General features: G+C 46.0%; 2 protein-coding genes across 2 annotated transcripts in view; one reads left to right on the top strand and one right to left on the bottom strand.

Moving 5' to 3' along the window:
- Positions 1-24223, top strand: part of LOC135886051 (cytosolic phospholipase A2 gamma-like) — a 979292-nt gene that overhangs the window by 204172 nt on the left and 750897 nt on the right. Inside the window, 1 exon segment of the mRNA XM_065413941.1 lies at positions 17308-17340. Within this exon segment, the coding sequence (XP_065270013.1) occupies positions 17308-17340 (33 nt within the window).
- Positions 21347-22294, bottom strand: LOC135885990 (olfactory receptor 5AP2-like). Its single transcript, XM_065413884.1, has one exon. It carries the CDS (start codon positions 22292-22294, stop codon positions 21347-21349), a length of 948 nt encoding a protein of 315 aa, XP_065269956.1.

Here is a 24223-nt window from a genome sequence, read left to right as displayed (position 1 = left end):
TTTGGGAACTCCCGGCAGTCAGAGTGGAGTCCACAAATCGTTTTTCTCTAATCAAATCATCATAGACCTTAACTCCCAATTTATTTCCTTGGTTTTGAGGTAGCAAAAAGAATAGACGCCTAATATATCCTACATAGCATATTCCTGACCAGTTTGGAGGCAATCTGCGATAAGCATAGGATCCACAGATCCAATAATGGCCTTTCAAGGCCCAGATTCCTTTAGCAAAGGGGCCATCCCAGGTCTCGGGGTCGTCTGCGGGGCCCGGCTCCTCATAATACAGAGCGTTACCTGATTCTATGGGCCCCCCGAGGAAATGATCTATGTCCGGATTACAGTAGTCACATTTCCATGCCCCAGCCCCTGCCTTCCAAACACAATTACAACCAAATTTTGGGCTATTGGTACTAGACCAGAATTGTTTAAAATGGGTCACTCGGGTTCCATTAGGGTGCTGCCATGCCCACTGATGCCATCGTACCACGTGGTCTTTACTAGTGGTGTTATCTCGCTGGCAACTTAAAAAGAGGGCATCAAAGTACCCATCCAATCCGACTGCCTTACAACCATCGCCCCTATGATTCCAGTAGGAGCATCTTACCCAGCTATTATTAGTCAGCTTTACATGGGTAAGATTCCATCGTCCTTGATACTTAAAACAGTCATACGGGCGACAGTGGGGATCCCAGCAATCAAATCCTAAAGATAAGGTCCAGTTGCATGTACTTTCCCCCACATATCTTCCCTCGCGTCTTGTTCAATTAAGGCAAAAGACACCCACTCCTGTAGAATAGAGCCGCCAAGGGCCACTATCCTCAGTCCACCTTCCCGTTCCCTTACGCACTATGCTTAGGCTGCTTAGCCACCATTTGGGCTGTACTGGCTGGGCTACCCAGGGCCATTCATTTAGTTCTCCTGGACCACCACATACCCAACAATTAGTAAGGTTAAAGGAACCTGCTATTATTTCCCCTAATTGCAAAAACCTATTCTCCCAACCATAAGAATAGCTAAACATGCATATCAGAAACACAAAGGATAGTTTCATTATCCCTTTCTCCTAAACAGTCCCTTTAGTCCTTCTAGTCCTTGGTACTCCCAGATAGAGTTTTCACCTGTGCCACCCCGGGCTTCCGGAGCCGGAGCGGACAGAGGGCTGTTGTCCGTAGAGTCTTCACCCGTGCCACCCCGGGCTTCCGGAGCCGGAGCGGACAGAGGGCTGTTGTCCTCTTCGGTTGTGTTGTTCTCCGGATTTGGATTCAAAAACCGCTTTACTCATGTATGATGAGTCCACTTGTCGCTCCCGAGGACCTCAACGGCGGCCTGGCTGATGAGCGATACAGTGTGCGGACCGTCCAACCTTGGCGTGAGGGGATCACGCTTCCACTTTTTGATAAGGACTTGATCACCAATCTGGAAGGAATGCACGGGCTGATCCAAGGGAAGGGTCTGGAAAGGCGCTGCGTATCGATGTAGCTGTAACAAAACAAATTGTAGCGCAGAAAACTGTTTCCACAAAGAGTCTTTCCCTATTTCCCAGTTTACATCCTCTCGGTACCCCGGGATGAGTACTCGGGGAGGGAACCCAAAAACCAGCTCAAAGGGTGAAAGTTTCAGGCCCTTACGCGGGGCCCTTCGAATGCGGGTAAGGGCGAGTGGCAGAGCATCAGGTCACTTTAAACCGGACTCCATGCACAGTTTAGTGAGAGTATCTTTGAGAGTTCTATTCATTCTCTCTACCTGGCCCGAGCTCTGCGGTCTCCAAGGTGTAGGCAATTTCAGCGACACCTGCTGAACCACCTGGGAGATAAAATGGCTTCCCCGGTCTGACTCAATTACTTCGGGGAGATGGAAGCGGGGGAGTATTTCATGAAACAGGGCTTTGGTGACTGCCCGTGCCTGACAATGCCGTGTAGGGTAACACTCTACCCACCCAGTAAGTTGGTCAATAAAAACAAGCAAATACTTATACCCCTACAAGGGGGGACTTCAGCAAAATCCACCTGCCACCTTTGAAAAGGATAGGCAGCCCAGAGCCGGCCTCCCATTGGGGCGGGGGGGCCGCACCCCTTTTGGTTTGTTCGCTGGCAAACAGAACAGTTATTAACAATTCTTTGGGCTTCCATATGTATACCCAATCCCCTAAGGGACCGTGTAGCCAAATCGACCATAGCTCCTGATCCCAAATGTCCCTCCTTTGCCCATCCACAACAGTACTACTTCCACCTGTATACCATTCCAAGTCAGCATTTGGGAGTGGCTGATCTTTTAGATCTGGGCGGCTAGAATACTGAACATCTATGATTTCTAAACAGTCATGTTCCGCTCCCTTAATACATTCATACAGAGGTTTAGCCCACAGTTCAAACTCTGGAACCCATATTCTGCAAAAACCTGCCATGCCCAAGAATGCCCTAAGCCGTTTACGGTTGCTGGGGATGGGAACTTGGCAGATAGCCTCCTTCCTTTCGTTTGAGAGCTGTCTCTCTCCCTGCCTGATGTGAAATCCCAGATATTGAACCTCTGAAAGAGCAATTTGGGCTTTGCTTTGAGATACCCTGTATCCTCGCAGTCCAATAAAGTTCAGGAAACTCACAGTAGCTCTGAGACAAGGGATTAGACCCACAGCAGCAATCAACAAGTCATCTACATATTGCAGCAGGAGGGCTCTGTCTGAATTATCCCACTCCTCCAAGTTTCTGGCCAAAGCCTGGCCGAACAGAGTGGGGAAATTTTAAATCCCTGGGCCAATACTATTTAGCCAAGCTGCTTCTTAACCCTTCTGTTGTCCTCATTATGCCTTGCAGTATTTTGCAGATCTGAGTTGCTTGGGCACATTCAGGCCCCCCTTTCTCTTGGTGGTCAGCCAAGTCTTAGCTGTGAACACTGTCCTTGGATGAGCCTGCTAGCTGTATTTTCCTCTTAGTTAACTCATTCCATGCTTTTTCCTTTTTTCCCTTTCTCAGTTTCTTCAAACTTCCAAAGTAACCTTCCACTCTTCACTCATACACCTTTTCTCTAACCATCAACACATACACATTGCCATTATCCATCCTTTCCAGTAACATAACTTCTGTACAGAGCCTTGAAGCAACAAACCAGGATGAGCACACTCACTTCTGAGGATTCCACTCTGTACAACCTCTGGTGTCCAATAGCTTTCCCTTTTAAACCTTAAATGCCTTCCCCGTCTTCCTCCTTAGAATCAATAGCCACCAGCTCCGCCGCCTGGGCAGATAAATTGGGGCTAAGCTTAAACTTGTACACCTCTCCACTCTTAACTACGACGGCTGCTCCTGTAAACCGCTTCCCCTCTACTACATAACTAGATCCATCATCGTATCCTTCGATATCGGGATTGGGCCAGGGCAAATCCGAGAGATCAGGGCGAGGTTTAGTCTCTTGTTGCAAAACTTCAATACAATCATGAGTGGGGCGGGTTCTACAGGGAACTTGGGGATCAGGCAGTAAGGTAGCCGGGTTGAGGGAACTAACTGTCTTGAAAGTCAGGTTAGGGGCCAACAAAAGCCCCACCTCATATCTAGTATGCCGACTGGGATTTAGATGCTTTTCCCCGGCTCCCATTCCCAGTATCTGGGGTATCCCATGGGGCACCACAACCTCAGTATCCCCACCCAAGGTTAATTTTTTTCAGCCTCCTGCACAAGGAGAGCGGTCGCAGCCACGGCTCGTAAACAAGCCGGCCAGCCTTTGGCAACCGGGTCCAATACCTTTCAGTAGTAACCTACGGGTCGCCAGGTCGGTCCCGACCTTTGGCACAGGACTCCAGATGCCACCCCTCCCCTCTTGTGAACGTATAGGGTGAACGGCTTCCGGGGATCCGGGAGAGCTAGAGCGGGAGGCTGAACCAAGGCTTCTTTAAGCTCTTGAAATGCTTTTTCTTTTTCCTTGGTCCATGACCAATGGAGCAGACCCTCTTTAGTAAGGGACTCGTATAGTGGTCTGACTTTCCCTCCGTAGTCAGGGATCCAAAGCCGGCAAAAACCAGTTAGTCCCAGGAAAGCTCTCAACTCTCTGGGACTTCGGGGCTGAGGACTCTCGAGTATAACTTGGATCCTGTCTTTACCCAAGCTACGACATCCCTGACAAAGATGATACCCGAGAAAAGTGACCTGCTGTCTAACCAATTGGGCTTTTTCCCTAGAAACCTTGTACTCCTGAGCCCCAAGAAAATTAAAGAGTTCTATAGTCTGCTCTCTACAAGCTGTCTCTGTTTCAGTACTTAAAAGCAGATCATCACAATACTGAACTATGTTACACGAGGGGTGCCTAGCCAGGAACAGGGCAAGATCTCTTTTTAGCTGGCTGCCGAAAATCTCGGGGGCACAAGTAAGTCCCTGAGGGACAACAGTCCAGAGATACTGGGCCTTGTAATGGGTATCTGGGTCCTCCCATTCAAAGGCAAACAGTTTCTGAGACTCCTGATCAAGGGGTATAGAAAAGAAAGCATCCTTTAAATCTATTACAGAAAACCAGCTGTGGTTCTTGGGGACTTGGCCCAAGATAGTATGAGGATTTGGGACCACAGGATAGGGGGCCTCTATTGACTTGTTAACTTGTCTTAAGTCCTGGACCAATCGATACTGCCCATTTGGTTTAGGCACTCCCATTATTGGAGTATTGTATGGGGAAGTGCCCTCCCTTAACCAGCCGTACTGCAAAAACTTTTGAATCAGAGGCTTCAATCCGATTCGAGTGGTTAACTTAAGGGGGTATTGTCGAATTCGGACTGGGCGGCTTCCTTCCTTAAGGGAAATATGCACTGGTAGAGCGTTTCGAGCCCGTGCAAAGCCTCCCTCCTCAGCCCAGACTTTAGAGTTAACCCCCGACAGCTGGTCCCTCTCACCCTCCGGCTGCGCCGGGGGGGGGGGATTTTCAGCACTCAGAAGGGCCATTTGATAATTAGAGGTTTGTTGTTTAGGCAGCCTAACTTCCATAGTCCCATTATTATTGAACGAGATCTCCGCCTGTAATTTAGTAAGGACATCTCGTCCTAACAGCGCAATGGGACAGGAAGGGCTACAAACGAATTGGTGGGATTTTGTTTCTATATCCTTCCCCCATGGTATGTCGCTGGGGGCATTCGTTCTTCCAGTGTCCCTCCTCTTTACAGATAACACATTGATTTCGTCCCAAACGGGGGCCCTTTCCCTTCCCCTGTGGTCCTATTCGCCCCTTAGTCTTGCCCCCCTTTTCCTCACTTCCCTCCCTCAGGGCCATCGCCAGCATGCGGGCCCCCTTTTTCCGTTCCTCATCGTCTCTGCGATCATAAACCTTTAACGCAATCTCCAAGAGCTCCTCTATATTTTTCCTGTTCCAGCTTCATGAGTTCTCTCTGAATCTTTTGATGTTTCATTTCCAAAGACAGCTCATGGTCATAATCATAATTAACTTCTCCATTATCAGATCATTTTTACATAATACCATTCCATAATCAGCCTGGCGTCTAAACGCCTTCCAATTATTTAACATACATTCCAAGGGTGTCCCAGCATATCTGCCTTGTCCGGACCCCATTATGCTCGTGTTTAATGAAACCTGGTCACGGGTTCGACCAACCCCCCTTGCGATCAAGATATCCTGGTCACGGGGTTTCCCCTCGCAGGAGTCTCGGTGCGGCTAGAGTCGGTTTAAGTCCTAGACCTGGTTATCACAATTTTGGCTTCCAGCATACCAGGAATAAAAACAAGCCCTGGGGCTTTTCTACGTCCCAGTAATTGTCCAGTACGGCCCACGAACTAGTGAAGTTAGTGAAATTATTCATAAGCCGTTGCCTGGTTTAGTTACCATGACCACAAAACATTTGTTCAATGAACGTTACTTATTCGTTTAACAACACAGTAACAAGACATTCATAATACTGTCACAGCTTTTAACACTCATACACCCTTCCTGTGCACAGGCTGCCTAAGGGGCTTCCACTGTCCAACCCACACTTCGGGGGCGTTATTCCTCAAAACCCAGGAGGTAAACGCACTTACCGCCCGGAGTGGCTGCGTCCAGCAGTCGGACTTCCCCTTCTTCTGGTACCATCTCATCTCCGTGTCGTTAGGAGTTCTCTTTAGAGAGGACACAGCCGCCCCGACCGATTGTGACGACCCGAGGCCCGAGCAAACCAACAGCTCGAGGTGGCCACTCCTCGGAATCGCCCTCGGTCACCGGTCAGTGCCCTCACAGGGAGAGAAGTCCCGGCGGAGTCGCCAATTTGTTGGCCAAATAGGGCCCGTTTCCCCCCGGAGCTTACCTAATTACACCAAGGAGGCACGGAGAGACAAGAAGACGGGTACCAGGTCCTTTATTTGTCAGTCAGCTGAGAGGGTGAGCTCTCATCGGCTAATGCCAGAAGAGAGACACACCTTACATGGGCGACATAGGCCCTTTTTATAATCAGTAACAAACAACTCAGTTCTCATCCTTTCTACGTCATTATGCTGACCTATAGATAACAGGTTACACAGAATACATGTATTATTTTGGAGAAGGGGATACAAGAGACATCTGTTGCGGATACACTTATCATTTTGAAGGGAGAGCAAGGTACATCCCTTGACCCTCGGCACTAAATGCCTTGGGGATATATGGGAAAGCAGCTGCATATACTTGCAAGCCAAATGAGCCAATTAGCAAATAGCTGACATGATTAAATGCAAGGCTAAATACTTTATTTAGATCTTTAGGCCTTTCTCATCAGAAAGAGGCCTGCATCAGAAAAAGGCAAGAGGCCTACATCAGAAAGAAGCAAGAGGCCTACATCTTTAGGCCCTTTTCCATCAGAGGTACTTGAAAGCTGCTTGTGTTTTGTCAATGGCCTTGACAAAGTTCTTCATCAGACCCAGTTTGATGTGTAAGGGTGGTAACAAAATCTTCCTTGATTCAACAAGTGGTGGATGCTGAACACTTTTCCTCCCAGTCTCCAATGACTGTCGGAGTGGCCAATCTTTCTTGATGTAGTGGGAATCTCTTGCACGACTATCCCATTCGCAGAGAAAACTGCAGTACTTTGTGTATCCAGTCTGCAGACCAAGCAAGAGAGCAACAGCCTTCAAATCGCCACAAAGCTGCCACTGATGTTGGTCATAGTTTATACACCTCAAAAGTTGTTTCATGTTGTCATAGGTTTCCTTCATATGGACTGCATGACCAACTGGAATTGATGGCAAAACATTGCCATTATGCAGTAAAACAGCTTTAAGACTCGTCTTCGATGAATCAATGAACAGTTTCCACTCATCCGGATAGTGAACGATGTTGAGGGCTGCCATCACACCATCGATGTTGTTGCAGGCTACAAGATCACCTTGCATGAAGAATGGGACAAGATCCTTTTGACGGTCATGGAACATGGAAACCCTAACATCACCTGCCAGGAGATTCCACTGCTGTAGTCTGGAGCCCAACAGCTCTGCCTTACTCTTGGGTAGTTCCAAATCCCTGACAAGGTCATTCAGTTCACCTTGTGTTATGAGGTGTGGTTCAGAGGAGGAGGATGGGAGAAAATGTGGGTCCTGTGACATTGATGGTTCAGGACCAGAAGTTTCATTCTCTTCCTCTTCCTCGTCTGACTCAAGTGAGAATGATTCTGGTGCATCAGGAACCGGCAGTCCTTCTCCGTGGGGTACTGGGCGTATAGCTGATGGAATGTTTGGATAATGCACAGTTCACTTTTTCTTCTTTGACACACCTTTCCCAACTGGAGGCACCATGCAGAAGTAACAATTGCTGGTATGATCTGTTGGCTCTCTCCAAATCATTGGCACTGCAAAAGGCATAGATTTCCTTTTACCTTTCAACCACTGGCAAAGATTTGTTGCACAAGTGTTGCAGCATATGTGTGGGGCCCACCTCTTGTCCTGATCTCCAATTTTGCAGCCAAAATAAGATGATAGGCTTTCTTAACCATAGTGGTTATACTGCGCTTTTGTGATGCAAAAGTCACTTCACCACAAACATAGCAGAAGTTATCTGCACTGTTCACACAAGTACGAGGCATCTCTGCTCACTTTGGCTAAACAGAAATGTGTCCCTTTGCAAAATCAAATACTGACAAATAAGAGAGCACGACACTGTATGATTTCTAGAGCTGATATAGGGCAATTTGTTCAGCAGAGTGATGTAAGCTTCGTTATGATTGCATCATCCATGACTTCTAGGAATAACATGATGCAATTCATATCATGTATGACACAATACCAGCTTCAGATTGTATCATTCATTGTTTTGCCTAAAAAGCAAGTACTGTCTAAACCCAGTCATAGATTTATTCATAGATCCAGTCAAAGATGTATTTTAGTCATTTCTGGTTTAAATTGATATCCCTTCCCTTTATAACTCACTTATCCTCTGCCATTCCCAAGTCAAGGGTCGTATATACTGACCCAATAGCATATCTTGAAAACTAGAGCCAATCAACAATTTTAAGCATCATTTTCGTTCTCAGTGACCCAGAATTAGTAAAGTTTGACTACATTTATTTCAGAAGCATTTTGGCTGTAGAGCAGTGCTATCAGTAAGTGGAGGCAGAACTCCTCTGGGGGAAATGCTCCAACCTAGTAAGCCCTGGGAGTTCATACACATCGACTTGAAATCCCGGCTACCAGAGGCTCCAGTTGAAAATTAGTGTCTCCTTCTAGTGTACAATGCCTTCTCAAGGTGTGTAGCGGTACAGACATGGACAGATAGAAAGACTGAAACAATCACAGATTATTGATGAAATATGTAGTGTTACAGTTCCACTCACCCAGCTGCATTTGAGGTGCTCAGGCGAAGGAATTTGAAGCTTAGATCGTACAAACAGTTTGTAGACAAGGATTTGGATGCCCCTCAGCCAGTATCTGTTGCTCGTGGTGGGACACTGGGTGTGGAGAAGGAATTTTCAGAGTGTTCCCCGGATCTCAACACACTGCCGTCTTCAACAAACTGTCTGTCCACAATGGATAGACCTGACCTAGAGGACATTAATCTTACACTCACTAATAATCTAGATACAACTATGAGTGTTGTCTCTGTGACAGAATATAAGACTGGAGTAGGAAGACCAGCTTGGAAATCTACATGGATGGAAGACTATTTAGATTCCTAGGAGTTATTGTTTAAAGTTCTTATTTAACTAAAAGGGGGGGGGAGGTATTGAATTAATCAGCGCATTTTTATCTTAGTGCTAATTTGTTGTCTGGTATGTTATTCTGTTTTTGTAAATGATCGGGGGGGGGGGGGTTAGCAGCCTGTGTGTGCTGGAGTTGGTACTTGCACTGTTCCAATAACTCCCTGTGCAAGTATTAGAGTATTATTGAGAAACAGCTCCTGCTCCTAGTAGTTCATAATCTAAACAGGCAGGAGGTGGGAGACTAAACAGAGGCAAAGTTTTAATTCAGGGATAGGCAACCTTTTGGACGTGGCTCGCCAGGGTAAGCACCCTGGCGGGCCAGGCCAGTTTGTTTACCTGCCGCGTCCGCAGGTTCCCACTGGCCGCGGTTCAGTTATCCAGGCCAATGGGGGTGGTGGGAAGCGGCAGCCAGCACATCCCTTGTCCCGCACCACTTCCCAAGACCCCATTGGCCTGCAGCAGCGAACCATGGCCAGTGGGAGTTGTGATCGGCCGAAGCTGCCAACACGCAGGTAAAGAAACCGGCCCGGCCCGCCAGGGTGCTTACCCTGGTGAGCTGCGTGCCAAAGGTTGCCAATCCCTGGTTTAATTCCTTTGCCCTTTTCTGAAGCTTTGCCCTGCGGAAAGGGCTCAGGTTTTCTTCCATGTGAAAGCATTCTATTATCAGCATTTGGGACTGTGCTGAAAGATGCTGCCTCATTCTTGCATAGTGGTGTGCATGTCAGTTGGCTTTCTGAACCACAGATCAGTGCAGCTGATATGGATAGCTGAGGAAAACAACTACCAGAAAAAATTAGAAAATTAAAAGCTGAGACTCACTTTTTCCCACTGTATAAAGGTTTTTTGTTTTGTTTTGTTTTTTGTCAGTGTGTTCCCAGGATCTCAACACACTGCCATCTTCAACAAACAGTCTGTCCGAAATGGATAGATCTGACCTAGAGGACATGAATCTTGCACCTATTGATAATCTAGATACAACTATGAGTGTTGTCTCTGTGACGGAATATAGGACTGGAGTAGGAAGACCAGCTTGGAAATCTACATGGATGGAAGACTATTTAGATTCCTAGGAGTTATTGTTTAAAGTTCTTATTTAACTAAAAGGGGGGGGGAGGTATTGAATTAATCAGCGCATTTTTATCTTAGTGCTAATTTGTTGTCTGGTATGTTATTCTGTTTTTGTAAATGATCGGGGGGGGGGGGGGTTAGCAGCCTGTGTGTGCTGGAGTTGGTACTTGCACTGTTCCAATAACTCCCTGTGCAAGTATTAGAGTATTATTGAGAAACAGCTCCTGCTCCTAGTAGTTCATAATCTAAACAGGCAGGAGGTGGGAGACTAAACAGAGGCAAAGTTTTAATTCAGGGATAGGCAACCTTTTGGACGTGGCTCGCCAGGGTAAGCACCCTGGCGGGCCAGGCCAGTTTGTTTACCTGCCGCGTCCGCAGGTTCCCACTGGCCGCGGTTCAGTTATCCAGGCCAATGGGGGTGGTGGGAAGCGGCAGCCAGCACATCCCTTGTCCCGCACCACTTCCCAAGACCCCATTGGCCTGCAGCAGCGAACCATGGCCAGTGGGAGTTGTGATCGGCCGAAGCTGCCAACACGCAGGTAAAGAAACCGGCCCGGCCCGCCAGGGTGCTTACCCTGGTGAGCTGCGTGCCAAAGGTTGCCAATCCCTGGTTTAATTCCTTTGCCCTTTTCTGAAGCTTTGCCCTGCGGAAAGGGCTCAGGTTTTCTTCCATGTGAAAGCATTCTATTATCAGCATTTGGGACTGTGCTGAAAGATGCTGCCTCATTCTTGCATAGTGGTGTGCATGTCAGTTGGCTTTCTGAACCACAGATCAGTGCAGCTGATATGGATAGCTGAGGAAAACAACTACCAGAAAAAATTAGAAAATTAAAAGCTGAGACTCACTTTTTCCCACTGTATAAAGGTTTTTTGTTTTGTTTTGTTTTTTGTCAGTGTGTTCCCAGGATCTCAACACACTGCCATCTTCAACAAACAGTCTGTCCGAAATGGATAGATCTGACCTAGAGGACATGAATCTTGCACCTATTGATAATCTAGATACAACTATGAGTGTTGTCTCTGTGACGGAATATAGGACTGGAGTAGGAAGACCAACTTGGAAACCTACATGGATGAAAGACTATCTGGATTCCTAGGAGTTATTGTTTAAAGTTCTTATTTAACTAAAGGGGGGGATATTGTAAAGATCAGTGCATCTTTATGTTAGTGCTAAGTTGCTTTCTGGCATGTTATTTTGGTGTTGTATCTGATCTGGGGCGTTTAGCAGCCTGTGTGTGCTGGAGTTGGTACTTGCACTGTTCCAATAACTCCCTGTGCAAGTATTACAGTATTATTGATACTATAGCTGAGGTCAGGGCCCCACTCTGCCAGGTCCTTTACATAGAAAGTAAGAAACAGCTCCTGCTCTAGAGTAGTTGATAATCTAAACAGGCAGGAGGTGGGAGACTAAACAGAGGCAGAGGAGCCATTAGAACCCAGGTATCCTGACCTGCACTCCAGTGCTCTATTCACTCAGTCACACTGCCTCACAATTTATTAATGTCAATATTGTCTCTCTGGCTGGAGTAAGGGAATGCCACCTGATTCAAAAGGGGCTGTCTGATGTTTAAATGGAATGGTTTTATTCCTTTAAATCCTTTGCCCTTTTCTGAAGCTTTGTCCTGTGGAAGGGGGTCAGGTTTTCTTCCAGGTGAAAGCATTGTATTATCAGCACTTGGGCCTGCGCTGAAAGATGCTGCCTCATTCTTGCATAGTGGTGTGCACATCGATTGGCTTTCTGAACCACAGATCGGTGCAGCTGATATGAATAGCTGAGGAAAACAACTTCTGAAAAAAAAGTAGAAAATTGAAAGCTGAGACTCACTTTTTCCCCTTGTATTTCAGCATAAAGCTTGTTTTTGTTGTTTTTTTTAAATGAACATTTTCACAAAAACAACTGGAAAATGTGGATGTTTCATTCTAAAACCAAATACCCCCAAATGATATTTTTTTAATTTGGAAAGGTTAGCTCAGTACTACCTTGGGGCTGTAGGCAGTGGTATCTCATGCCCCCAGTCTGCCCAAAGGGCCACGTTCCCCAGCTGAACTACATCTCCCATGATGCACCATGGCCAAGGACACCCATTATGCACCATAGTGGCTCAGCAAGAGGTGCATCTTGGGAAACAGTCTGCCCAGGGAACATGGTCCTTAGAGAGGAGAATGACCCGCAAGCAGGGCCGGCTCTAGGATTTTTGCCGCCCAAGGCAAAAACAATTTTGGCCGCCCCCCCCCCCCGTTTTTTAATTACCCCCATCCCCGGCCCCGCCTCAAGTCCGCCCCTTCCCCAAATCCCCAGCCCTGCCTCCTCCCCCCAGGCTCCCAGGTTTGAGAGCCTGGGAGGGAGGGGGAGACTCCGAGTGGCCGCGGCGCGGGCGCCGCTTCTCCCCCTCCCTCCCAGGCTCTCAGGCTCTCGGGCCTGGGAGGGAGGGGGAGCAGCGGCGCGCAAAACGGCTGTTTCGCGCGCCCTGGCCGCTCGGGATCTCCCCCTCCCTCCCAGGTTTGAGAGCCTGGGAGGGAGGGGGAGACTCCGAGTGGCCACGGCGCGGGCGCCGCTTCTCCCCCTCCCTCCCAGGCTCTCAAGTCTGGGAGGGAGGGGGAGCAGCGGCGCGCGAGCGGCAGAGGAGGTGAGCTAGGGCGGCCGGGGAACATTTTTAGGGGCGGCATTCTGGCGCCGGCCATGCCGCCCCTAAAAATGTGCCGCCCCAAGCACCAGCTTGTTTTGCTGGTGCCTAGAGCCGGCCCTGCCCGCAAGCCAACTCCCATGAGGCATCAGGCCACATTTCAGATTTTTGTTTTGTTTTGTTTGCGGCTGAAAGGTTTCATTATTTGTTTGTTGTTGTGATTTTGTCAAAACTTAAATTTTCCCTCAGAAAAACAAAACAGGCCAGACTGGGGAGCTGCTACAACTCCCCAATCTATCCTGTACGGAAACCGGAAAGCAGATGGCGTCCCACGATTGATTATAGAAGAATTAATGACGCTACAGTACTCATGGCCCCAATTGTAGTCAGCCTTCCATCTATAAGGGCCAGAGTAGTAGCCATGGCTAAATGATTCACTGTTGCTGGACATTGCTAATTGTTTCTTTGCTATCCCATTAACCTCTGTAAATTAATAACAAGCCGAGTTATGAGAACTCCTGAGTTCCTCTTAACACCAAAGAGACAAATGCCTGAGTGGGTACAAAAGAAGGTCTGGCTGGCAAATTTGGTGCAAACAGTTACGAATTATATTTGCCAAGGGACTAGATATAACAATTCACAGAAGTAAATGCACAGTATGTATTAACATATAGGGCCAGGTTAGAGGCCTTGCATTTTTGTTTTTGTTTGCTTATATTTTTGCAGGTTAATCTATGAATTTATGGAAGGAAGAATTATACAGTAATGTTTGCTTCGTTTTGCTGCTTGTGGGCTCAGTTGCTATGTGAATACTGGATCTGTTTGTGTCATAGAACCCTATCCGAAGAATAAGCCATAAAATTGTTACATTATACAGTGCACAAACATAATAACATAAGAATGGCTATATCGGGTCAAACCAAAAGTCTATCCAGCCCTGTACCCTGTCTTCTAACAGTGGTCAATGCCAGGTGCTTCAAAGGAAATGGACAGAACAGTCATTCATCAAGTGATCCAGCCCTTGTTGCCCATTCCCAGCTTCAGGCAAAGAGAGGTTAGGGACAGCATCTCTGCCCATCTTGGTTAATAGCCATTAATGGACCTATCCTCCATGGCTTTATTTGGTTCTTTTAAAAAAAAATAGTTATAGTCTTGGCCTTTACAACAACCTCCGGCAAGTCGTTCCACAGGTTGACTCTGTGAAAAAATGTTTCCTTTTATTTTAAACCTGCTGCTTATTAATTTTGGTTGGTAACCCATAGTTCTTGTGTTATGAGAAGAAGTAAATAACACTTCCTTTACTTTCTCGACACCAGTTATGATTTTATAGTCCTCTATCGTATTCCCTCTTTTCGTCTCTTTTCCAAGCTGAAAAGTCCAGGCCTTGTTAATCTCTCCTCATATAAAGTTGTTCCAAACCCCTGATCATTTTGATTCCTTTTTTTCCTCTGCCTTTTCCAATTCCAATATATATCTTTTTCAAGATGTAGATGAACCAAAGATTTATATAAAAGCAATATAATATTTTCTGTCTGATTATCTATCCCTTTCCTAATAATTCCCAACATTCTGTTAGTATTTTTTGACAGTTGCTGCACATTAAATGGATGTTTTCAGAGAACTATCCACTGTGATTCCAAGATTTCTTTCTTAAGAGGCATCAGCTAATTTAGACCTCATCTTTTTATATGTATAGTTGGGATTATGTTTTCCAATGTGCATTACTTTGCATTTATCAAGATTACATTTCATCTTCCATTTTCTTGCCTAGTCACCCAGTTTTGTTAGATCCCTTTGAAACTCTTCACAGTCTGCTTTGGAATTTACTATCTTAAGTTGTTTTGTATCAGGTGCAAATTTTGTCACCTCACTACTTACCCGTCTTTCCAGATCATTCATAAATATGTTTAATAGTACTGGTCCCAGTACAGACCCCTGGAAAAAAAGATTTGTTAGCTGGTTGGGAAATCTCTCACATCCTCAGCTGTAAAGACGGATGTAAAAAAAATATTTATTTTTTCCGCAATGGCCTAATCATTCTTTACTGTTCCAAGGTGCTAAAGTGGCCCCACTGATTGTTTAGCAGACTTCTTGCTTCTGATGTACTTAAAAAAAAATAATGGCATTATCCTGGGGGAAAGTGTATATAAAAGCCCAGGAAATCTTGGAAAAACATGGGAAAATATTTTGTAACAAAATCGGAGAGATAGTTGGCCAAAACCACTTAACTGGGCATTAAGTTATTATTCCTATATGAATCAATCATTCTAAGATACCTGGAAAAGTTCAAGTGCATACATATTCCATATGCCAGTGCACCCTTGGCCTTTCCAGTATAGCTAACAGAGAGCTAAAAGAAGTGTATGGGGTAATATATGCAAATATATGGGGAAATAAAACCGTGTATTATGAAATAGTGCCAAAAGAAAATGGGTTGAGGTGGATACTCGGAAAAGGATGAAAACAAATAAGAGAAGCCCAATTGGATTGGGGCACCTTAATTTAAAAAGAAAATTGGAATTTGAAATGGGGGGAAAAAAGAAAAAGGTAAATCTTACTATGAATTTTCAGTAAAAAAAAGGTTGGTGGGAATTCCATAAGCTAAGTCAAAATATATGTTGTCATCAGCAAAAAAGGGTAACATAACAATAATCCACCAAACCTGGCTCATGAACTGAGAAATGTGGCGTACACGTGGAGAAATAATTTCCAATATAAACAATACCAATAGCACCCCCAGATGACTAAAACCTTTATAACTTACTCTAGATTAATATCACCAAATTTACAGGAAATAGAATGTAATGATACTGTGACAAAGTGGCACTCACCACCATGGCGCCTCCTGCTGGCCATCCTCAGAATTAATTCTCGATCCTTCTAGTCCACCTTCAGCTAGTGGTGTCACGTCTGTCATCACTGCTGTGTCCACTCCTTGGACCCGTGTCGCTCCCCGGACCGCAGCGTCCCCTTCTGGCACGGTCCTCCAACTGTTCCCCCACTCCAGTATCTCCCCTCTTCCAGGGGACCGGCAGTCCTTTGTCCTGTGACTTGCCTCAGCAGCCAACTGCAATCCAAGTTCCAGCCCCTTACCTCAGAGGTGAACTGCAGTCTGGATACCAGCCACTCTCCTCATTGACAAGTGAGGTGCAAGGAGGGTGGGGGGGGGATGACGCAGGCCCACCCAGTACTCTGGGTCCTGACCCAGGGACCCTATATCCAACACCCACCTTCTGCCCTCCTCCAACCTGCTGCCTATTTTCTCTGGGCCACTTCCCCCGTAGCCCTAGGACCTTTCTGCCCTTGTAGCAAGACCGCAGCCTGGCAATGATCAGAGAGCCGCTCACCCTCTGCTGCCCCTGCCCAGCACTGCTCTATCTATTGCACTTCTTCAGGCAGCCAGTCCTCCTCGTTGTCCTGGAGGGAGAGACTCCCTTGTGCTCTCAGGGTCATGTTCACAACTCCTTCTCTTGGCTTACTTCCTCTGAGATACCCAGCCTTCAACCAGTATTGTAACCTCAGCATCTACAAACAGGGAAACCCCTCAGGGTGCATAGTTTAACTCTGACATGTGGCAGGAAATACTGTCCACTGTATGCATTTGTTTTCCTAAAAGGGTGTAATTCCCAGAAGGTGGGAATGGGTGACAGACCACTCAATTGTTGCCCTGTTCTGTTCATTTCCTCTGGGGCACCTGGCATTGACCACTGTCGGAAGACAGGATACTGAGCTAGACGGAACTTTGGCAGTGTGACCATTCTTGTGTTCTTAATTGTAAAGCTGATTGGGAAGTTTTCGACAAAATGGTTGGTTTTTTCAGTCACTTTGCTAAAACTGAAACTGTTCATCGGAAAGTGTCAATTTCGATTAACACACTAACTAAAAAAAAGTTGGAAAAATAATTTCAAAATTGTTGAAAAATTCTGTTTTGGCATATTTTAAATCAAAAATTTCATTTTTTTTCAGTTCAAAATGACTTTTCATTTTGAAATTGCTCAAAATCCAGAACCACACAAGAAAACACAAACAGAGAGAGAAAAAGCAGGCTGCTTCCTAAGCCATAGTGGCACAACTCACCCACCTTGCTCTAGGCTGGCTCTTTGCAGACTGAGTTCTGTAAGACCCGTATTGCTTCCCTGAGAGTCCTGTAGCCAGCAAACATGACCAGGAAACCCCTTACAAGTAAAGTGATGGCTTGGAATTTTAACACATTTTTAACACTGTTTTTTTGCCATGTGGACATACTGGAAGGGATAACTTTTGATATTTTGAAAAGGAAAATACTGGCAAAATGTGGAGTCAACCCCAGATTAGAGGTAGGAGAGAGAGAGAATTCAAACCTGATGTATTTCAACTAATATTTTTGTCCTTGTGCTACTGGAGAATGTCATAATTGTAACCTGAATACTGCTTCCTAAATGTTTGTATTGTGGTCTGGGGTTGTGTGAAATGACTGGCAATTCTTATGACATTTTCCGGTGATGTGGAAAGCTCATTACAGAGTGGGCCAGGAGGACCTTCACCGCCAGGCTACTTTATGTCTTTCGTATGATTAGTTAGAAATCAGTGCAGGGTTTGTGAATACATTCATGAGTGTTATGGCTGTGCAGAAATTTGGAAAAGTTGAACCAAGAGCAACTAAAAAATAGCATCTCCATGAAGTCTGCAGAGACCCAGAGCCAATCTCCCTGAGAGGGAAGCATCCCTGAGTCTGACCAATGCAGTAACTTCTACCTGAGTCTGCAGAGGGCCTGAAACAATCACTCTACGATGGAGAAATTTTGTTGTTGACAAATCCATATTTTTGTGAAAATCCCTTTCTCAGAACTTTTTCAAAAGTTCTAATTTAGGCACCTTTGAAAATCCATCCCATTTTGTTCCAATTTACTGTGAACCATTAGGAAGCCATGAGACCTACCCAGGAGATTTCTAATGCATTGTAGGCTTTATTTATTGACTGTTCAATGGACAGCACAAAAGAAGGTTGTGCCATGTTATTACAAACCTCCCAGGGCTAGTGATACAGAAATTAACTAGCAAAAGAAGAGGACTCCATTACAAATAAGTGGCCAGGTTATGAGCTCAGTGAGAAAACAAAGGACCAGCTCCCCTCTGCCTGTGGGGAAGAAGGGATTTGAGCAGGGATCTGCCATGTCTCAGGTGGCTGCCAGAACCACTGGGCTGTGAGCTATTCAGACATGGAGCATCCTCAGTTGCTCCTACTGAATCTGTTCCACTGGGGCTGAATAACAAAAGGGAAAGGGGCTGGGATACTGGGCCCCTCCCTTCCTAGCTAAGTGCTCTAACCACCAGGCTAGATAGTCATTCTCATGCCATCTCAGGCCAGGTCTACACTACACACTGGCTCATCGATTGGCTTCCAGTGGAGTGAGACTGATTTACACCAGATGGGGGATCTGGCCAATTGACTCCAAAGAAGCCAATGATTTAATCCAGGTGGGGAGCTGAAGTAGGATTCTAGCCCTTGTGGTTAGAAATGTGACCCCTACATGCTCAGGAGGCAGAAGATGAATAAACCTCCACCCAACATTGTATCTTTTCTTTTGTTTATATCTCATCATTCTTAAGCCATTCTCATCCCTTTTTTTCAGACCTGTCTCATTAAGTTTGCATACATGGGTTGAGTTTCTGGGCTTGCCTTTGGGCCAGTTTCCCCTGTGATCCTGGGGTGTGATTGCAGCTGGTGTGGACAGTCCCCAGCGCGCTTTACTCTAGCTACCAAGCGCTGAAGCATTAAAGCCACAGCAGCGCACGCTTCAGCGCAGACTTGCCATGCAAGGAAGGTCACAGGGCTCCGGGTGGGCTCCTCCAGCCTAGGCTGAAGCAGACAGTGCTGCAGCGCCATTACTCCAGTACCTGAGCGAGCTAGATTAAAGTTGACTCAGGCATGTCTACAAAAGCTGCAGTCACACCCCATGATTGCAGTGCAGACACACTCTTCTGTCATGGTTCCTTCCCCACTCTGAACTCTAGGGTACAGATGTGGGGACCTGCATGAAAACCTCTAAGCTTAACTACCAGCTTAGATCTGCTTTTGCTGCCACCACCCAAATTACACTGCTTTACAGCCAAAATGCTTCTGAAATAAATGTAGTCAAACTTTACTAATTCTGGGTCACTGAAAACGAAAATGATGCTTAAAATTGTTGATTGGCTCTAGTTTTCAAGATATGCTATTGGGTCAGTATATACGACCCTTGACTTGGGAATGGCGGAGGATAAGTGAGTTATAAAGGGAAGGGATCTCAATTTAAACCAGAAATGACTAAAATACATCTTTGACTGGATCTATGAATAAATCTATAACTGGGTTTGGACAGTACTTGCTTTTTAGGCAAAACAATGAATGATGCAATCTGAAGCTGGTATTGCGTCATACATGATATGAATTGCATCATGTTATTCCTAGAAGTCATGGATGATGCATAGTAGCCTGCAACTATGTACATAATAGTTTTTTGCCTTTTGTTTCATAATACATTTTATTTATATAACCCTTTTGCTGATTTTTAAAGTGTTACATAAACAGGACAGGTGAAATATTATCATGTAAAGCAACCATAAACACATGAAAAGACCTAGGTTTACAATTTATGATTAAAACTCTACTATCTACACAATATACATAGACATAAAATGTAAAAACTTAAATATCTTAGAAACAGTAGCCAATCAGTTGTTTTAATTGTCATATTTGAATTCAGCACATCAAAATACATAATAAATAGCACATTTTATCTCTGAAGCAGACGACTTCTCAAAAATTGTAGACCAGTGTTACTTTACTTTAGGCCTTAGTCCTCATACCAGGCCCCTTATACCAGGCCTTATGTCTCAGGTTTTCTCTTTCTACTGCAGGAGCAAATTAAAACAATAGTCCCGTATCACGCCCACCTTCCTTCAGGGAGGGACTGGCGAGCACCCATCTCTAGTCAGTTCCTGCTCCCAGCCAGGCCTATCTCATACAGTCATAGCTGGAGATCGGTCTCTGCTCCCTGCCAGCCCCCAAATGAGCTGGGCTTTCCCCTGCTAGCCCCTCCCTCCAGTAATGGGGCACAGGAACATAAGAACGGCCATACTGGGTCAGACCAATGATCCATCTAGCCCAGTATCCAGTCTTCCAACAGTGGCTAATGCCAGGTGCTTCAGAGGGAATGAACAGAACAGGTAATCATCGAGTGATCCACCCCCTATCTTCCAGTCCTAGCTTCTGGCAGTCAGAGGTTTAGGGACACCCAGAGCATGGGGTTGCATCCCTGACCATCCTGGCTAATAGCCATTGATGGATCCCATCCTCTGTTACCCTTCCAAGGGTTTCACTGTACTGGGGTGGTCTCAGGAATTCCCTGAGGACACGACACCTTTGTCTCATAAGTGACTGACACAAGCAGTTCAAACACACAAAGCCTTTTATTAACACAAAAATCCCTATTGCAGTTAGCTAGAAACACCTCGAACCGCAGTGACATACAATCAGAGGTGATGCTGAATGGGCAGCTTCCCGCTTCTGATGGCCAGTCATCTGCAGGTCATCTGGGGAGAATGATTTGTGACCACGGCTCTTGCTAGCAGTTCTCAATCAGTGTCTCCTCTCTTGCTCCCTCTCTCTCCTGCTTTGGTTTCCTGGCTCTTGTTTATCTTTATAGTTAAGACTTTGGACACACACCAACATTGTGGTTAACCACTTGCGGCTACACTCCATGTCATGTCCTGCTGCTTTACCGCTTTTTGCTATTTTTCCACAAATTTGTTATTTTTTTGCCATAACTGGCCATCTAAGTGACTTGTACACTTTCAGTTAATGGTGGTAAAGGTTTCAAAAAGCAGTAATGCTTGTTTTCTATTATCATCCCACAACTGATCTATTTTTTTTAGCCCAGTTATACTTTTGGCCTTCACACCATCCCTGGCAATGAGGTCCACAGGTTGACTGTGTATTGTGTGAAGAAGTACTTTTTCTTTGTTTGTTTTAAACGTCCTGCCTATTAATTTCATCATATGACCCCTAGTTCTTGTGTTATGTGAAGGGGTAAGTAACACTTCCTTTTTCACTTTCTCCACACCAGTCATGATTTTATAGACCTCTATCATATCCTCTCTTAATCACCTCTGTTCCAAGATGAACAGACCCAGTCTTTGTAATATCTCCTCATATGGAATCTGTTCCAGGCCCCTAATTGTTTTTGTTGCCCTTCTCTGTACCTTTTCCAATTTTAATATATCTTTTTTTAATTGAAATGACCAGAATTGCACACAGTATTCAGGGTGTGGGCGTACCATGGATTTAAATAGTCACAATCGAGTGGGACAGAGGTGACTGAGCCCACAGCAGCTCATTATCCTCTTCCTGGCCAGTGTGCGTTTGTATCACAGTATCTAAGCGACTTGCATAACCAAATTCTATTGAGATCTGTGCTAGGTTATTCACAGTGGCCTAAAGGAATTAGGCACTAATCTGCCAATGGGAGTTGGGTGCCAAACTTCCATAGGCTGTTCTGAAAATGACAGGCTAAATCATGCCTAAATTCTGCAGCATGACTTTCCTGAAGGCCCCCTTCACCTCTTTGTTCCTCAGACTGTAGATGATGGGGTTGAACATCGGGGTGACAACCGTGTACATAAGAGACAGAGCTTTATGGAAGGCCGGGGTCCGCTCAGCCGATGGCGACACATACTTGATAACGATGGTCCCGTAATACAGACTCACCACCAGCAGGTGAGAGGCGCAGGTGGAAAAGGCCTTCTGCCTCCCACTGGAGGAAGCAATTTGCAGGATGGCCGAGAGGATAAGAATGTAAGATACAACGATGAAGAGGAAGGGGACCAGTGATACCAGGGAACAGGAGACCAGAATGATCATTTCTGCCAAGGGGCATTTTGTGCAGGACAATTTGAGCAGCTCCTCCATGTCACAGAAGAAATTATTAATTTCATTAGGGCCACAGAAGCTTAGCTGGGGAACCATCCCCACTGCTAATGCACTGACTGAGAAACCAGTTATCCAGGAGGCAGATACCAGCTGAAGGCAGACCCTGAGGTTCATCATAACATTATAGCTGAGTAGGTTGCATATCGCTAGATAACGGTCATAAGCCATGATTGCAAGTAGGAAACACTCAATACAAGCCAAAGCACTGAAGAAGAATAACTGTGTGATGCAGTCCCTGAAGGACATTGTCCTGTCCTCTGCCAAGAATCCAGCCAGCAACCTGGGGGCAATGACTGAGGTGTAGCAAGTGTCCAGGAAAGACAAGTTCCCCAGAAAGAAGTACATGGGGGTGTGAAGCTGCTGATCAGCCACAACTAGCACAACAATGAGAATGTTCCCAGCCAGGGTCACAATGTAGATCACCAGAAACAGCAGGAAGAGAAGGGTCTGCAGCTCCGGGGTATTCCTGAATCCCAGGAGCATGAATTCTGTGACGGACGTTTGATTTCCCCCTTCTGCATCTGCCATGAGTTTTGTCTTGGGGAAAACCAAACAAACTGTGAAGGATCATTTGTAGTTTGTTCCAAGTGTCCCCATTCTACTCTACAGGCTAGGATTCCTCATCCATCCCCCAAAATGCATCATGGTCTCCCATCTTAGTAAGGGGTAGCAGTGCAATATGAAGTCCCTGTTCCTGCTGCATTATGGAAGATGTAATCTAGATGGGGGAATCCCAGCTTCTTGAGAATTGAGACACGAGGCACAAACTACATATCCCAGGAGGCACTGCAACTCCAATTTTTGGCAAAAATGTCTCCTTTCATAGAATATCAGGGTTGGAAGGGACCTGAAGAGGTCGCCTAGTCCAGCACCCTGCTCAAAGCAGGACCAACCCCCAGACAGATTTTTGCCCTTGATTCCTATACAGCCCCTTCCAGGATTGAACTCACAACACTGGGTTTAGCAGGCCAATAATCAAAGCACTGAGCTATCCCTCCCCCTCCGGAAAAGTATCCCTCTGCCTGAGCAGGGACTTGAACCCTGGCCCCTCAAATTAAAAGTCTGATGATATACCAACTGAGCTAGCCAGTCTCACATAATATAATATATGGAGATATACCTATCTCATAGAACTGGAATGGCCCTGATCTGACCCTAGCTCAGCATTTGTTGTCGGACACTGCTGGGTTCAGGTTGCCTTGAATGGTACACTGAGGTTTGGGACTGTGGGTGTGCGCTGAGGAATCTGGGGTGCAGAGGAAGCTCAGGCAGTGGATGTGGAGGAGGTGAGGGGGAAGACCCTCCACATTAGCCTCGGAGACACATGATAGGCTGAGAGAGCAGCATGGTCAGGGAAGCCGCTCCACCACCCTGCCCACCCAAACCAGCTGCCTGCCTGGCTCCCTGCTGCCTGTGTCTGCAGCTGCTTTTACACAACCAGTAGCACCTCTTTCCCTGGAGGAGAAACAGCCCTCTTAACCCTGCCCAAAATGACATGGCTCTGCCTGACCCCCCTTTCACCACCCAACCCAGCTCCAGACCCCACCTCCAGGCACCCCTCTCCCCATCATTGAGCAGGATTGGAGGAGGTGCAGGGTCCGAGGCTCCCCTATGTCATGGGTGTGACTTTTCATCCCCAACACAAACCTGACACTTGTCGTTGGGTCCATCCCAAACCTGATGCCTGTAGTCGTGTCCTGTCAGGTTTGGGTCAAGCACAGGGCTCTACTCCAGTAGAACTATGGGATTACACAATTTTCAACTTCTTGAAGCAGCCAGGTGAGACAATACAAAGGCAGACAATGCTACATAGACATCTGGGGGTGGGGGACAGTAATAAAAGAGGAGACGACACTCGTGAATAGAGAAAGGAGGGAAGGAGATGACCGGGGACGGGGAAGGGAAAAAGAGGAGGGGGTAGGTGAAAGGGAGGTCAGGCATTCTTTGAGCCATCTCAATCTTTTTAATCAAATATATCTGGAGGTCCAAATTTCTTCAAATTCATGTAATTACTTTCTATGGCAATAGGTTATTCTTTCTGTGGCTATTAACTCAGAGAGGTGCGAATATCACTGCTCTATTCTGGGCACTAGCCTACTCTTGCATTCTTGCAAAATCCTCTGCGTGGTGATTACTGCAGCCCACAAGAACCAAAGTGAATAACCTAGGATATCATTCTTAACTACAGCTGAGCACATTTTTCTCTCCTGTGTCCACCTCTTTCCACAGCTGCCTGAGTGCTGGACACTTGTTTGTTTGTTACAGTTCCAACAGACATCTGATCCCCTAGCTGTCATTGGGTAGAATGCTGCTCCACATATAGTGCCATTGAAATGACTTACGGTGTAAAGTACAACTCAGTGTGAGCAAGAGAATCCAAAGCTGGCCCTTACTCAGGTAAGTAATTTTTTCTCACAAAAAGGCAAGAGGGGCAGGGCTTAGCACATAGCCCCCTCC

Source organism: Emys orbicularis, chromosome 12 (genome assembly GCF_028017835.1).
Source record: "Emys orbicularis isolate rEmyOrb1 chromosome 12, rEmyOrb1.hap1, whole genome shotgun sequence".
Classification (NCBI taxonomy): Eukaryota; Metazoa; Chordata; order Testudines; family Emydidae; genus Emys; species Emys orbicularis.
The sequence above is the reverse complement of the archived record's forward strand: the minus strand, read 5'-3'. Positions and strand labels throughout refer to the sequence as shown.

Coding starts and splice junctions, on each gene's coding strand:
- LOC135885990 (XM_065413884.1), bottom strand. CDS start 22,294: ATGGCAGATGCAGAAGGGGGAAATCAAACGTCCGTCACAGAATTCATG.